Below are 17517 nucleotides of genomic sequence, written 5' to 3'. Positions count from 1 at the left end.
CAGCTGTAGATCTCTGTAGTTCATCCAGAGTGATCGTGGGCCTCTTGGCTGCATCTCTGATCAGTCTTCTCCTTGTATGAGCTGAAAGTTTAGAGGGACGGCCAGGTCTTGGTAGATTTGCAGTGGTCTGATACTCCTTCCATTTCAATATTATCGCTTGCACAGTGCTCCTTGGGATGTTTAAAGCTTGGGAAATCTTTTTGTATCCAAATCCGGCTTTAAACTTCTTCACAACAGTATCTCGGACCTGCCTGGTGTGTTCCTTGTTCTTCATGATGCTCTCTGCGCTTTTAACGGACCTCTGAGACTATCACAGTGCAGGTGCATTTATACGGAGACTTGATTACACACAGGTGGATTGTATTTATCATCATTAGTCATTTAGGTCAACATTGGATCATTCAGAGATCCTCACTGAACTTCTGGAGAGAGTTTGCTGCACTGAAAGTAAAGGGGCTGAATAATTTTGCACGCCCAATTAATTAAAAAGTTTGAAATATCCAATACATGTCGTTCCACTTCATGATTGTGTCCCACTTGTTGTTGATTCTTCACAAAAAAATACAGTTTTATATCTTTATGTTTGAAGCCTGAAATGTGGCAAAAGGTCGCAAAGTTCAAGGGGGCCGAATACTTTCGCAAGGCACTGTATATACACATATATATATATATATATAAATAACTTTGACTTTTTGACTTTTTTACCAGAGCTACCTACACCTTGTGAATTTACCAGAAAACATAGTAAAACAGGTTAAATTGTGTTTATTTCAGCTAAATACCTCCATGTATAGTAGAACACTGATACAGCAATACAGCAGTTTGATTAGTTTTTTTGTGTCTTTGGGGCACATTTTACATATAATCAAGTCATCCTACTGGTCTGTTAAATACACAATAAAATAACATTTATGGTTTGAATAAAAGCAAAACGTCATTTTAAAAAAAATCTACAAAAAGGCACACAATCAGAATATATATTAAACAAAAATATAAACGCAACATGTAATGTGTTGGTCCCATGTTTCATGAGCTGAAATAAAAGATCCCAGAAAATTTCCATATGCACAAAAAGTGTCTTTCTCTCAAATCTTGTGCACAAATTTGTTTACATCCCAGTTTGTGAGCATTTCTCCTTTGCCAAGATAATACATCCACCTGACAGGTGTGGCATATTAAGAAGCTGATTAAACAGCATGATCATTACACAGGTGCACCTTGTGCTGGGGACAATAGAAGGCTAAAGTGTGCCGTTTTGTCACACAACACAATGTCACAGTTGTCTCAAGTTTTGAGGGAGCGTACAATTGGCATGCTGACTGCAGGAATGTCCACAAGAGCTGTTGCCAGATAATTTAATGTTAATTTCTCTACCATAAGCCTCCGCCAACATTGTTTTAGAAAATATGGCAGTACGTCCTACAGGCCTCACAACCAGACCATGTGTAACCACGTCAGCCGAGGCCCTCCGCATCTGGCTTCTTCACCTGTGGGATCGTCTGAGGGGGGAGGGGTGTTGGAGTATTTCTGTCTGTAATGTCGTTTGTGGGGAAAAACTCATTCTGATTGGCTGGGTCTGGCTCCCCAGTGAGTGGGCCTGGCTCACAAGTGGGTGGGCCTATGCCTTCCCAGGGCCACCCATGGCTGCACACCTGCCCAGTTATGTGAAATCGATAACTGTAACTCAGAAAAATCTTTGAAATTATTGCATTTATATTTTTGTTCAGTATACATGAAAAAGGCTTGCAGGAGTAGTCCGTTTGATACGATTTTACAGAAAGTCAGTGTTGACGACAACTTTGGCATAAGTGGAGAAATCCCTTGTATTAAAAGATAAATACATTTTTTTTTTAAATAAACCAACAATTAAAAAGTTGAGAAACCGAGTAAAAGACGTGTGTAAATGTATAATCAGCTACTTGATGTATAAAGAAAATGTGTTGCCGTGGTAATCGGCCCCAGAGGTCAGATCTTGCTCATTAAGCCACAGTCATGATTATTGCAATGTTAAGACAAGCTGTTCTGATGACCAAAATGGCCTGTGCCACTGATCTTTACATCACACTAGTATATACCAACTGCTCTGTTGTTGCAGACTACCAAAATATAGAGCATTGTAGATCAGATAGCATGTAATGTCTTGAAAATAATCTGATTATCCATTCCAAGTTGGGACCCCCTAGGAATTCTAGCCCAATACAACCCCTGTTGAATCAGGGGAGTTAGTGCTAGGCTAGAACCAAAATGGTCCCCCCATGGAATGGATTGAGAAACACTATCATAAGTGTATCCTAGACCTTTACACATATCGTCCTCTTCTGTTTGCATGGCACAGTGGTAGACCCCATGACTAAATGGGGTCGCTGGGATATGATGACACTGGGTGGCAGAGACTAGACCCCTCCCCATTCCTTCTCTTCGTGTTCTACTCTCAGTACGGCTCTGCCTTCAAACTCCGATATAGACAGCAAGTAAACACCATCCCCACAATCTGAGAGAGGGAGAGAGAAAGAGACTTCTACCATTACACTTCTACCAGGGCAAGCATGTTTATGGTGGCCACCTTGGGTTATCTTTGTGCTGTAAACAGTGAAATGGCTTCTTTTTGCTCACCTGTACACAGGCGATGCCCACGCCCACCGCTCCAATGATCTTCAGGTGGTCCAAAATGAAGTTCTCCAGTTTAGTGATACAACCCCCCTGGAGAGAGAGGAAAGATAGGACCACATTGTGTGTGAGTGAGAGAGAGACTTTCAAGATGACTTTCAATTTTGATCATAGCCGTGTGAAGTAGGGGAGCTGAGGAGGATGCAGCACCAACCTGAAAAATCTGAATGAATTTTTTAAAATTAATAATACAAATATATATATATATATTTGTATTATTAATATATATGTTTTATATATATTATTTTTTACTAAAGTAGTGCACTGGGCCTTTATTAGTATTAGTGGACCGATATAGACGTCTGAAGCGTGGGCAAAAACCGATTTTCAGCATCTCCGCTTTGTCAAAAAAAGGTAGTTGTATAATTAAGAACAGTATCTTGCAGGATTCAATAGTTGGAATTGTAATAATTGTTGCCCTGTCCCTTTCCCTGCAATTTTCATTCTAATGGAATCCAGAAAGAACAAAACGATGTCCTCAAACATCTACATCAAAAGGAGCAAAGTTATGGCCAAAGACATCAAACATCCACATCAAATAAAATATTTGTCTTTCTTTTTTTTCAAATAACATGGAAAACAACCACGTTTTGTGCAGCATTAATTTACCATCCTTACAAACCACTTAATGTAAATATACATTGCTGTATTGTACATAGGCTGGTCATCTAGGTTTGTACCTGTAGACTTTCCATAAAGGTAAAATAAAAATCACCATGAAGAAGAACAATGCACAATATAGTAAATGAGCACATTGAGACATCAAGGGGTTTGTGATGATGTGGCTCAGTTGGTAGAGCATGGCGATTGCAACACTAGGATTGTGGGTTCTGGATGAGAGCATCTACTAAAATGTAAAATGAATGAATAACCCATTTCAGTTTACAAATAGAAATAAGTTGCATTTGCAAAGTATTTTAAGAAACTGGAAAACATATCATGGTCCAATTCACGCACTTATCAAGGTAACATCCCTGGTCATCTGTGACCATACTGCCTCTGATCTGGCGGACTCACTAAACACAAATGCTTTGTTAGTAAATTATTGTCTAAGTGTTGAAGTGTGCCCGTGTCGATCCGTAAATAAATAAAAACTAGGAAATTGTGCCGTCTGGTTTGCTTAATATAACGAATAAGAAATGATTTATACTTTGACTTTTGACAAAAACAATTGCAGCACACCCACCCCCAAACTACTTCCCACAGCTATGATCTGGATACACAAACCTGAACTCAAGCAGAATTTGCACTAAGCATTGCATGCACACTAACACTCAACAACACTGGCTGCTCTCTGTATCTGACACTCACCTCCACCTTGTAGATGTTTGATGGGTGGTCCCTGCGGCCGCAGTTTAGAGTCTGGGTTTTACAGCAGCTATCCGGCACCAGCCTGCCATCTGCCTCACTGGTGCGGATCCACACGCTCTCGCCCCAGTCCGATGAGCTGTTGCTGCCACAGCACTTAAACTGGCGGAAAAGAGAGAGGAGGAGAGGCCATTTCACAACAGGTTGAAACAGAGTGAAATGCCTTGCAGTTGTTTCAGAAGACGAGCTGAATGATATTCAGTTCATGAACCAAATCCGTGTACAAAACAATGGCCCATCGTTCAAATAAGTTGCATAATGACGAGTTACATGTAAGGCTATAACATACTGTAACCATGCATAATGAAAACACATAACTGTGCCAGTGTAAATAACAGTAGATACAATGAACGTAAACATAAACAAGTTGATTATTAATTCACATGGGAGAAAATTGACAAATTCCCACATTAATATTTCCAAAAACCCCTAATCAAACTCCTCAAGTCTGCTTAGGTTGTCTTGTCTTACCTCGTGCTGCAGCTTGTCCACTGCTTTGGTGATGTGCTCCTGCTCTGGCTGCCTGTACTTCTGCACCATGGTCTCCCGCAGGTTCTGTTTCAGCTCCTCATTGAGCTGCAGAGGAAAACACGACACAGAGGATTTGAGAGAACAGACACCGTAAACATGACGTTGGTCAGATTACAACACAGTTCCCAGCAGACTATAGAAACAGAAGACTGAATCTTCTGTCAGTAGAATAACACTTGAAGGAATGTAATGTATCTCATTATTGATTTAATAGAATGATCCACTGTATCAAAAAGGTCTAGAATAGCTAAAACTGTAATTAAGAAAAAAAAAAAAAAGAACTCCTCTTGAGGAAAGAAGAAATGATATACATAAAGGTAAGAGGAAGTACATTTTCATTCATTTTTAACCGTAGCGCAATACTTAGGTACTCTTGTAAGAGCATAGGCCTACATCTAGCTGGTTCGCAGTTTCTATGACAACCACAGAATGTAGAGCCAAGTCAGAATGTTAAGGAGAGATAAAGGGAATAAATGAACAGGGGAGGGAGGGGGGAGAGAAATAGAAAAGGTTTTTATTTGACCTGTTGACAGCGTGGGAAACACTGCAGCAGTGAGATGAAAACAGGGTGAAAGGCCAAAGGAACATGAGGAGACAATTACACAGAGAGAGTTCAAATGACACACACCAAGCTGGTAAGATAACATTCCTGCAGGTCGAACATCTACACAGCAGGGAAATATAGTAGTAAAAAGGATAGTAGTGGGAACCACATCTTAGTGATATCATCGCACTCCAGAAATGCTACAACAAGAGGTGGCAGGCATGGGAAAGCAGAGCGGGAGAGAGAGAGAGAAAAGCAACAGATGGAGAAAGAGAGAGACTGGGACATTATCCATGAACCTTCCCTTGTTGTGGTTTCAGTTTTTTTTTACAAACATACACTCTTCTGTCTCTGGTCAGGCTCTGGGTATAGATAGTGTTACTGGCGATGGAATCAGGTGGTGAATCAAGTCATTCATTACCTGCTGGTAATAGATGTAGGCCAGGACACCGGCGAGGATCTCCAGCAGGAAGATACACAGCAGCAAGACAAAGTACTGTGGGGAGACAATGAAAGGTAGGGGATTAGGTTGAAATGGATATCCCCTGGCCCTCGGTCTATGGACTTCACAGTTAAAACAGGCAAATCCAATTTAGATGAGCTGGAGTTAAATGTATCAGAGCAGTCGATTGATTGGTGGTTGTGGGGTCATTGTTGTTGTTTTGTTATTTTGAGAAAAATAGACTAAGAATGTTTGCCAATCATAGTTTTAATTTGTACCGTATTGATTATGTGGTGAGATGTCAATGGAGCTGTACAAACAGTATGCTGCCCTTAAAGGGATCCTTCAGGATTTTGGCAATGAAGAGCCAAAGCCAGATGAACTCGTGGATACAATTATATCTCTGTGTGCAGTTTGAAGTTACTAACTAGCATTAGTGTAACTGCTAACTAGCCTTAGCACAATGACTGGATGTCAATGCTAACATTTATAGCGCAATGACTGGAAATCAATGGATGGTAACAGCTTAGACTTCCAGTCATTGCCTTAACGCTAGTTAGCATTGGCTCCCAAAACTAATTAGCTTCCTTCATACTGGATGCAGAGACATACTGTAAAAATTGTATGCACGAGTTCATCTTCATTGCCAAAATCCCAAATTATCCCTTTACCAACTGGCCCAGAAACAGTTTCCTCTTTGATGATAAGGGTTAGCTAAGTTTAAGAAGTTGGTAAGGAGAATATCCTAAATCAGATATGAAAAGGCATAAAGTTATCACAACCCCTCTGGGTCCAAGCTATGGTTAGAATCATGGGAAACATTGTTATTGGGTTGGAAGTGCACTACGTAAAGGAGTGTGTGAGAACAGCCTGCATGGACGTGTATTTGTTCCCAAGACATGCCCCTTAAAAAAAAGGTACAATATTTAAGTATTGTTCATTCAAATAGCTCTAAAATGGCCATAATAAAGTGGCAAGGATTAGGGAATAAAATGCTTTCAAGTTTACATGATATCTTTAGACCCAGGCCAACAAGCATGGATGCCATTAGCTACGGAGAGGATGGAAAAAAAGTTTAACCAAGGACAAAAGATTTAAGTGCCTTTGAACGGGGTATGGTAGTAGGTGCCAGGTGCACCAGTTTGTGTCAAGCACTGCAACACTGCTGAGTTTTTCACAATGAACAATTTCCTGTGTGTATCAAAAGTCCCATTCAACAGTTAAATGTAGCTAGCCTACTTTGCTAGACTACTTTTCCCACATTAATTCGATATGCAGTCTGTGGAGTAATTATGTTGACAAATTATATCTTCATATGCCAATTACGGCCCATGCAATGTAACGTAAACTCACCCACTTTTGTACATCGCCTTGGTCCGTACAATTGACCTTATTTTAGCGCCCCAAAAACATAATACTTCCAGATCAACTGTAATTTCAATACCATTGTAAGGCATAATTTCTCCACTTTCCAACAGAATTCACGCCGAGACCTTCACACTGCCCGTTTCTGCATGATTCAAGAAGGCAATGAGCTCCTTCGGATCTTTTTAAAAATGGCGGGTGGGGAAGCGAAACTAATGCCTGATAGTGAGAAGGAGAGGAGATGTATGGGAAAACTACTTTTTTTCACTCGATCTGTCCAACTTATCACCTTATCGCCTCTAAAATGTAAATAAAACACTATAAAGAGTTTATATAATGTGTCATTACATACCTATTTGAAGGTTTGTGTCGAACTTGGGTTTTTAGGGCGGCGCTAAAGTGATCTTCAGAAGTAAACACTGTCTTTTGATAGTCTCGATCGTTTACAGTGATGACGCAAAACATGACTAGGTATCCCCCCCTTACCCCGTAACTGTCCATTTCTTGTTTTTAAACAATGAGAGAAGTGCTACACCTGGTGGAGAGAGATTGTAAGACAGAAATAGTTGCTTTATGCGTGCTGTACATTACGACATGACACGTCATAATGTAACGGAGGGTCCGTTTTTTCAACTTTTCTCCAATACTATAGAGCCATTACCATGTCGATCAACGCTTGAATAGAAACCTAGTTCACACCCCAGATTTTGAAGTCAACACAGTCGCTACAGTCCCATTCGTTTCCTTTGTAGCCTCGTTTGAATGTCGCGGTTGGCCTGAAAATATGATGACATTGCTAAAGTAGGTAAATAATTAATAGGAAACAACTTTGTTCTTTAGAGAGATGGCAAAGTTTGTCAAAAATAGCTAGCAATGGTAACGTTAGCTAGTTAAAGTTATACTAATTAAAGTCCCCAGGACATTCACAGTATTAGGCAAGACTGCCTTCTCTTCTTGTGCACCAGACGCATGGAATAAATCTACAATCTACAATAAATCTACTAGCTTCATCTAGATATGTTATGAATGAATTTCAAATATTGATGGGCGACTGTTACAGACGAGTGTAAATGCTTTTTTTAAAGGCTGAATCATGTTGTTGTATGTTTTAATTTTGTAATGTATTGATTGTTGCTGCCTTCTTGGCCAGGTCTCCCTTGAAAAAGAGACAGGGTTTCAACGGGCTTTTCCTGATTAAATAAAAGTTAAATAAAACTTTAAAAACTGCATCTACAGACAATCTGGTGACATCACAATGATGACAAAGGGTTCTCATACGAAATTATTTTCCTCTTTTTTTAAAATATCTGCATTGAATAGAACGTTCAGTCAGACATGAATTTTTAACAGAACGTTTATTCAGACGAACATGCAACCCATGAATGGCAAGTGTTGATGTGTATAGAGGTGATCTCTGTAGTACTGTAGAGGGGATTCAATGTTGAATCTGTTTTTTTTTATTATTCCAGAATCACATTTCCATGTTGGCTATGCAACTGCTAAATGTTTGGCCTTCTATCCTCATTGCTGTTGAATTATAACCACAACAGATCAGTCACGCAGAACTCAAAATGTCTCCCCAACCTGGAGTTCTGAATGGAGTTCTGAATGCAATCAGAACTCTAAACAACAAAATAATTTCTCACTCAAGGCAAAATAACAATGGAAACTTATCGTAAGGAAGTTATTGAGGTTCCTTGATTCAATGAATATTTCACCAAATATGTTTTTCTTTTCAGTCCAGAAGTCAAAGGGCATATGCATTTAAGACAAAATCACTACATCTACACCACAGACCTCCAAAGATCCAGCTAACATCAGACCAGTGGATGCCAAGAAGAAGCCTAGGGCTGATAACCGAACCTATGCCAAGGACAGGAGAATGACTGCCACATTGCACAACATAAATAGGACGGGAAGACTAATGTTACTGCTAGCACAGAACATTTCCTAGTCAGAAATACTAGGATGTTGAGTTGTGGCTGGTGGAGGTTTGATGATCTATTGTTGTGCATCTGTATACTTTGAATAAAAACTAAAATCATGGATTTGGTCATCTTCTTTGTACAATGTTTATGCAATACAGGCCGATACAGCTAATAATGAATTTGCCACTTGTAATTTGCAAAAAAACATTATCATTGCTAATGTATGAACATTTTTGGTATTAGCTTGAGGTCATAGAGGTCTTCACGGGTCCAACAGACACATAATTCCATGATTCGACCCAGGAGCCAACCGGGCCCGGGTCCTAAATTTTGACTTTTGTTTCAGACCTGGGTCGGGTCTGATATAATTGCAACGTCTCTCAGGTATGTGCAATTCAAATGTATTGACCGACTGGACCCGGTTGGACACGTCCTCTGTTCATTTAATGTGTGAGGTGATGAGAACTGTGCGAGCTTGTTATGTCAGCCAACTGTAACTCAATAAAACGTATAGCTTATGTCCAGCTGAAACTGGTTCCAGCTGCTCACCTCACGTGCGCCTGCTGCTGAGTAGAGAGAGAGCACAAGTGAAAGCAGCCTTGGCCTAGGCTACTATTGATTGTGAAGATGGATGCCTTTTTCACTGAAGTAAAACGAAAGATAGATGAGAAAGAGTTCAGTGAAAAGAAGCCGACAAGTGGAGTGTCCCCCCCCCCCCCCCCCCCGCCCCTGTAAGGGCCAAGTTTTAATGTTGTAGTGGAAAAAGATGAGAAGAACGCGCGGCCAAATAAACTGTGTGCAACTCGCTATTAATCTTATATGCAATTTTATAACTTTTATTTATTTTCGTATTTATTGACATTTGTTTTGTCATTATTATTCGATATCATTATTATTATTACTATTATCATTGTAGGCCTATTCAAGAATCTAAAGCAGTTCTTTAAATATGCAAAACGTGATTTGTTTTATTTTTGTCGAGACATTTCCGATGGCTAAATTAAGTTTGAACTGTCTTTTTAATTTTGTGCTCTGTATTTAGAAAAAGATACATTAAAAGTAGGCCTGTTGTAAAACAAATATAATTAGCCTATTGTTGTTATTTGTGGGGTAGGCCTGAAGGCACTCCCCTTTGTTTTATTGCTGCAATATAGGCCAGATCTTTAAATATGCAACAATTATTTTATTTAATTCTTGAGCCATTTCCTTAGGCCAAATCAAGTTGAGGTCGACCAATTATGATTTTTCAACGCTGATACCGATTATTGGAGGACCTAAAAAAGCCGATACAGATTCAAATCGGACGATTTATATATATATATATATGGTGGTGGTGGAGGAGGAGGAGGCATGGATGTTCCCGTGCCCCGCCACTCTGTGGGAGTTGTGATTGGTCGAAGTGGAGAGATGATCAAGAATATATATTATTATATATATATATATATATGTATTTGTAATAATGACAATTACAAGAATACTGAATGAACACTTATTTTAACTTAATATAATACATCAATAAAATCAATTTAGTCTCAAATAAATAATGAAACATGTTAAATTTGGTTAAAATAATGCACAAAAAAAGTGTTGGAGAAGAAAGTAAAAGTGCAATACTTGCCATGTAAAAAAGCTAACGTTTAAGTTCCTTGCTCAGAACATGAGAACATATGAAAGCTGGTGGATCCTTTGAACACGAGTCTTCAATATTCCCAGGTAAGAAGTTTTAGGGTGTAGTTATTATAGGAATTATAGGACTATTTCTCTCTATACCATTTGTATTTCATAGACCTTTGACTATTGGATGTTCTTATAGGCCAGCCTAATCTCGGGAGTTGATAGGCTTGAAGTCATAAACAGCGGAATGCTTGAAGCACAGTGAAAAGCTGCAGGCAAATGCAGAAAAGTGCTTTTTGAATGAATGCTTACGAGCCTGCTGCTGCCTACCACCGCCCAGTCAGACTGCTCTATCAAATATCAACTTATAGACTCAACTCATAGACTTATAGTATAATAACACCCAGAAATATGAGCCTTAGGTCACTAACATGGTCAAATCTGGAAACTATCATATCGAATACAAAACTTTTATTCTTTCAGTGAAATATGGAACCATTACGTATTTTATCTAACGGGTGGCATCCCTAATTCAAAAAATTGCTGTTACATTGCACAACCTTCAATGTTATGTCATAATTCTGGCAAATTAATTACGGTCTTTGTGAGGAAGAAAGGGTCTTCACACAGTTCGCAACGAGCCAGGCAGCCCAAACTGCTGCATATACCCCGACTCTGCTTGTACAGAAGGCAAGAGAAGTGACACAATTTCCCTAGTTAAAATACATTCATGTTAGCAGGCAATATTAACTAAATATACAGGTTTAAAAATATATACTTGTATATTGATTTTAAAGAAAGGCATTGCTATTTATGGTTAGGTACACATTGGTGCAGCAACAGTGCTTTTTTTCACGAATGCGCTTGTTAAATCATCACCCGTTTGGCGAAGTAGGCTGTGATTCGATGATAAATTAACAGGCACCGCATTGATTATATGCAACGCAGGACAAGCAAGATAAACTAGTAATATCATTAACCATGTGTAGTTAACTAGTGATTATGTTAAGATTGACTGTTTTTTTTATAAGATAAGTTTAATGCTAGCTAGCAACTTACCTTGGCTCCTTGCTGCACTCACGTAACAGGTAGTCAGCCTGCCACGCAGTCTCCTCGTGGAGTGCAATGTAATCGGCCATAATCAGTGTCCAAATATGCCGATTACCAATAGTTATGAAAACTTGAAAATCGTCCCTAATTAATTCGGCCATTCTGATTAATCGGTCGACCTCTAAGTTCCCACTGTAATGAAAAGGAAAAACCAAAGATGGCGAAATTAAAGACGATTTAATGCTGAAATATAATAACCTGTTCTTATTTTCCCTATAAACAACAATTTGCCTTAATTAGGGTAATATCAAAAGTAAGAAACTTTTGTGGTTTGGTGTGGTAAGGCTATTATTACTGCAGGCCTATGAAGGCAGTGTGAACCAGCAATCCAACTGACTCCAACAGTTGAACTTGAGAAATAATGTTTTATGCCTACCAGAGTTACTCCTTTAATCTAACAATATAACGCTCATCTTAATAAAATATTTTCATAGAAAATTGAAGAAATAGCCTCCTTCTGTATGCATATACAGTGCATTCGAAAAGTATTCAGACCCGTTTTTTCCACATTTTGTTATGTTACACTGACAGAGATCCAGAGTTCTCTCAGAATCTCAACCATCTCTGCAGCACTCCACCGATCAGGCCTTTATGGTAGTGGCCAAACGGAAGCCACTCCTCAGTAAAAGAGGCACATGACAGCCCACTTGGAGTTTGCCAAAAGGCACCTAAAGGACCCTCAGACCATGAGAAACAAGATCTGATGAAACCAAGATTGAAATCTTTGGCCTGAATGCCAAGCGTCACGTCTGGAGGGAACATTCCACCATCCCTACAGTGAAGCATTGTGGTGGCAGCATGGGAGGTTTTTCAGCGGCAGGGACCGGGAGACAGTCAGGATCGACTAGTCAAGATAAAGGGAAAGATGAACGGAGCAAAGTAGAGAGATCCTTCATGAAAACCTGCTCCATAGCGCTCAGGACCTCAGACTGGGGCAAAGATTCACCTTCCAACAGGACAATGACCCTAAGCACACGGTCAAAACAACGCAGGAGTGGCTTCGGTACAAGTCTCTGAATGTCCTTGAGTGGCACAGCCAGAGCCTGGACTTGAACCCGATCTAACATCCCTGGAGAGACCTGAAAAAACCTGTGCAGCGACGCTCCCCATCTAACCTGACAGAGCTTGAGAGGATCTGCAGAGAAGAATGTGAGAAACTCCCCAAATACAGGTGTGCCAAGCTTGTAGCGTCATACCCAAGAAGATTCAAGGCTCTAATCTAAGACAAAAGGTGCTTCAACAAAGCACTGAGTAAAGTGTCTGAATATTTATGTAAATGTGAGCTTATTTTATTACATTTGCACAAAAAAATTACGATTTTGCTTTGTCATTATGAGGTATTCTGTGTAGAAAAAAAACAAAACGTTTTAATCTATTTTAGAATAAGTCTGTAACGTACAAAAAAACTTTCCGAATGCACTGTATATCTGTATAGCAGAAGTCGCTTATTTGACAAGGATAAAGAAATCCATGTCGTTGTCAGGAACATGCCTCCAGCATATATCCACCTTTCTCTCAGTCTCTAAGCCTAAACTTCTCTTCCTTTATATTTATTTTTGTAATATTAATATCATACAGTGGATGCCTAGGCATATAATCTAACAATATAATGCTCATCTTTATAAAATTATTCTGACCGACAATTCACGAATTAGCCTCCTTCTGTATGCATATACACTGAGTATACCAAACATTAGGAAACCCTCCCCCCTCAGAACAGCTTCAATTCGTTGGTACATGAACTCTACAAGCTGTCAAAAGCTGGCCCATGTTGACTCTAATGCTTCCTACAGACATCAAGTTGGCTGAACGTCCTTTGGGTGGTGAACCATTCTTGATACGCACAAGGAACTGTTGAGCGTGATAAACCCAGCAGCTTTGCAGTTCTTGACACCAACTGGGAAATCTGGCACCTACTACCATTCCCCATCCAAAGGCGCTTCAATTTTTAATTTTGCCCATTCACCCTCATACACAATCCATGTCTCAATTGTCTTAAGGCTTAAAAATCGTTCTTTAACCTGTCTCCTCCCCTTTGTCATGACGTGGCCCTCTTTAGATATAGCAAGCACCAACTCTCTCTCTCTCACCACCTCTCGCTTCCCCCTACACCCAGGCTCTTATCTCAGGTTGTAAATTCCTGGAGGAGACTCTCTCCCTCATGCAGTATAGAGATAGAGGGTTCACAGTAGAACAAAGGAACTTACTCTACATCACAGAACTTGAAAACTGAACAATGTCCATGTTTTGGAGAAGGCGTAAAGGGTCGGTGGAGAATCCAGCTACGACCGGTCCATTTTGTTTTATGATTGTGACCTCAGGAAAGACAATACAGCCACATTAAATTAATTATGTTTATACAGGAGCCTCCGTTCTGAGGCTTGCATCTAATTATTGTATAAAATGAATGAGTAAAGATTAAACTATTTGTGAAATTGTGTAATGTGATTTTAAACCGTTAATGTGACAGTAAAACTTTAAACAGAAATACAATTCTTTGGTCCGCCCCCATGAGCACAGACATCGATCTGGCGTCATGGGACAGCCTTTTCTGCTGTTCCGAATAAAACCCTCACATAGAGAAGCCCACTTGAGACCATGCGTACCTTAAGGTTTGAGTAGAGACCATGCGTACCTTCAGTATAAGCTAAGGTTGTAATGGTTGTTAAACTCTGAGACTATCGATACCGACAGAATAAGAGAAAATCTTCGATACTGATTACTCGTCTGCAGCTAGAATTTATGTCGACTGAATGCGAAGACCGACAACCGCCAAAACACCTAATCTATAAGAACATTTCTGAATGTTACTCTGAAGTATCCATTCTAACCAAAAACTCCAGGGACGCAGAGGAAAACTATAACTTTGTAATCTGAAGATTTTCCTTGGTGCCCCGACTTCCTAGTTAATTACATTTACATGATTAGTTAAATCACGTAATAATAACTACAGAGAATTGATTTGATAAAATAACAGTCTTCACTTTAATAATACCAAAGACACGACACCTTCATCTACACTCATTGAATTGAATTTAAACAGTGACATCAATAAGGGATCATAGCTCTCATCTGGATTCACCTGGTCAGTCCATGACATAGAAAAAGCATGTGTCCTTAATGTTTTGTACACTCACGTGTAACGGCAGGATAAAGAAATCCATGTCGTTGTCAGGAACATGCCGCAGGCATATCTCTATCTTTCTCTCGGCCCCTAGGGCTATAGGCCTAAGCTTCTCTTCCTTTATATTTACTTTTCTAATATAAATATCATACAGTGGACGACTAGGCCAGTGGACACTGTGCATACAATGCCCTGATGCATTCAGTGCTCAAATCTTAGCTGAACTGTGAGGTGGATAATTATTGTTTTAGGAAAGTAAAAAAACAATAAATCAGGCTATGAGGTTTTGAATATGCTACATATCAAAACACAACATATAGTTTTTGGTGAATTTGTTACAGGCAGTTTTTAAGGACACGTAACTGTGGATAATTTGCCCAATACCGTTTCTTGATTCTGCTGGCAGCGCCCAGTTGGAGGTTTCTTTCTTGCTCTCTTTCTACTTTTGGATCTGAACGGGTCTCTCAAATCCAAACCAGTACGGGCCTGTTCGGGTTTGTTTGTCCACAGGCTTTTCTCGGGAACTGGTCTGAGTGACCGTTTAACTGTCCTCGGGACTCCGCCTTCTTCACCACACTGTCTGTGTGGGTGGACCATTTCAGTTTGTCTGTGATGTGTACACCTCCACGATCATCTCCTTTGTTTTGTTGACATTGGTGTCAGGAAAACAACCTCTCACTCACACTCCGAGTGCCCTCACCTCCTCCCTGTAGGTTGTCTAGTCACTGTTGGTAATCAAGCCCACTACCGTTGTGTCATCTGCAAACTTGATGATTGAGTTGGAGGCGTGCATGCCCACGCAGTCATGGGTAAACAGGGAGTACAGGAGGCCAGAGTTAGATTAGAGTTTTATCTCCTATCTGATTTGAGCAGACACATCAGAGGTAGGGCATGGGCAGGTCTGCATTCACCGCCAAGTTCCTTTAGCATTAGACAGACAGGGAGATAAAAATCAGGGAAACCTTGACCCAATTCTCCTGGCTCACCGTTGATCTTTGGTGTTAAGTGGAGTTGGTCTTTGTATTTTCTCAAAGTGGCTCTGATCTTGAATGCTGAGTAAGTACACTGATCAATGCTTGTTGATGTGGCCACAATGGTGTTGAAGAAACACACAGACACTATGGTTGAGCAATATTACGATAGCATAGGCTAATGAATAGGCTGTCAATCATCGTCAATGGTGACGACATCGTGATATGACAGACGATGGTTTGACCTATTTGAATCTGACTGACGCCCTGCAGTAAATAACGGAGTATTGTAGTGCACAGCAGGGCAGCACACAAGTGTCATTCTGAGTAATTTGCCTATTCCTACTTGATATAGCCTATTTCAAGAAATATGTGATACAAAATGCAAGAGAGGAATGTAGGCCAGACAGAGCGGGGAATATATTATTTCTCTCTCCTTCTGTTGGCTGCATGGATTTTAGGCTATAGCCTAAACCTATTCATTTTTATTATTTTTATTATAACAGACACTCCTTAACTATCTTGCATTTAGTCGTAAAAACCCCCACATAGCCTATATTCCCTTCTCTCTAACATTCGATAGGCTTTATGAATATGACCGAAGGCTATGCTTCATCGGTTTATGCATGGCTTTCTCCCCAAAATGTTTGCCAAAAAACGTAAAAGGAAGCCAGGGGACTAATAATGAAAGAGAACAAACAACATCAATAGGTTATAGAAAAATCAAATTACAAGTTTAATTAAGTTGCAGGCCAGGAAAATCCCTCCAAGCAAGCATGAAAACCAAATGGCCAATAACCTATCCTAATTTATCCTACTGACCTATCATAAAAGCTTTAATACAAGTTAAAGTTATGAACGTGTTGGCTTGGGCAGTATACCGTATGTACTGTATACAGGGGTATTTGAAAAAAGCCACGGGATAGTTTGTTAAAACGATTTATTGGAAATTTTTCAATACATTTTAATATTTGTAGCTACTTTAATGTTAATACCTGAAGTCAATTTGTGCAATACATTAGGAGATAAAGCAGATTGCGTTCTTCATTTGACCGGTCACATTATTTGATATTATGAAGCTTACCATAGTTCTCCAGAACAGTTGAGCCAGTCACGTGTTTGTTTGTAAATAGCACAAAGGGAGACTGCGGAGTATGTTGTGCGGCACCCATGAGCTAGATGAGTTATCTGCACAAGCTGCCATTCTTTCCCTGTGCTTCCTACTAGCATTTTATTCCTCCTCCATTATTCTCTCCTCTGCTCTGAGTGCACATGCTGCTGTTCCTTCAGAAAAGCGTTATCATTTGCAGTTCACTTTATCATCTTTCAATTTAATTTGTACATTTTCCCACTCACCACAAATGACATTTGGGAGCTACTAGCTATGCTTGCATGACTTTATGAGTTGGATTTGCCTGTCTTTATGTTTGTTTATACTTGTTGGCATTTAGCTAATAGCGTCTATGTGATTTCGCTATTAGTTAGTGCAAATTTTGTTCGCATTCTGGTAATAGAGCCACAATTGGCTATTCTTGCATTTTCTGCCCCCTTGTGTGCAATGCTGGTAATACCATAAATCACAGGATGAGAGAAGGATGGTATGACGATATGAAAATCTGGGCACCGCCCAAGCCTAATGAGCAGTAGCTTATTTCGCAAATAGTCTAACCTACGAAGGTATTGCCCTAAAGTTGTGACTTAAAAAAAGAACAACAATGGAAGTCTATAGCCCAAGCCTAGGCATAGACTATTCTCAATCAAAGCTTTATGACAGAACTAACACAATTATTTGTAGAAAAAAGGAAAGTGCTGTTGGGGTACACAATAATAGGTCTTTGTAGATATTTGGTAAA

The 17517-nt window shown here is 39.7% G+C and overlaps 1 protein-coding gene across 1 annotated transcript in view; it reads right to left on the bottom strand.

Moving 5' to 3' along the window:
* Positions 1-749: 749 nt before the first annotated feature.
* LOC110526177 (CD151 antigen) overlaps positions 750-17517 on the bottom strand; it is a 48969-nt gene continuing 32201 nt past the window's right edge. Inside the window, exons 4-8 of the mRNA XM_021606855.2 lie at positions 5532-5606; positions 4507-4611; positions 3979-4137; positions 2614-2700; positions 750-2491 (exon numbers count right to left, since the gene is read on the bottom strand). Of these exons, the coding sequence (XP_021462530.2) occupies positions 2432-2491; positions 2614-2700; positions 3979-4137; positions 4507-4611; positions 5532-5606 (486 nt within the window). The 3' untranslated portion in view covers positions 750-2431. The remainder of the gene's footprint in view (positions 2492-2613; positions 2701-3978; positions 4138-4506; positions 4612-5531; positions 5607-17517) is intronic.

Source organism: Oncorhynchus mykiss, chromosome 6 (genome assembly GCF_013265735.2).
Source record: "Oncorhynchus mykiss isolate Arlee chromosome 6, USDA_OmykA_1.1, whole genome shotgun sequence".
Taxonomy (NCBI): Eukaryota; Metazoa; Chordata; class Actinopteri; order Salmoniformes; family Salmonidae; genus Oncorhynchus; species Oncorhynchus mykiss.
The sequence above is the reverse complement of the archived record's forward strand: the minus strand, read 5'-3'. Positions and strand labels throughout refer to the sequence as shown.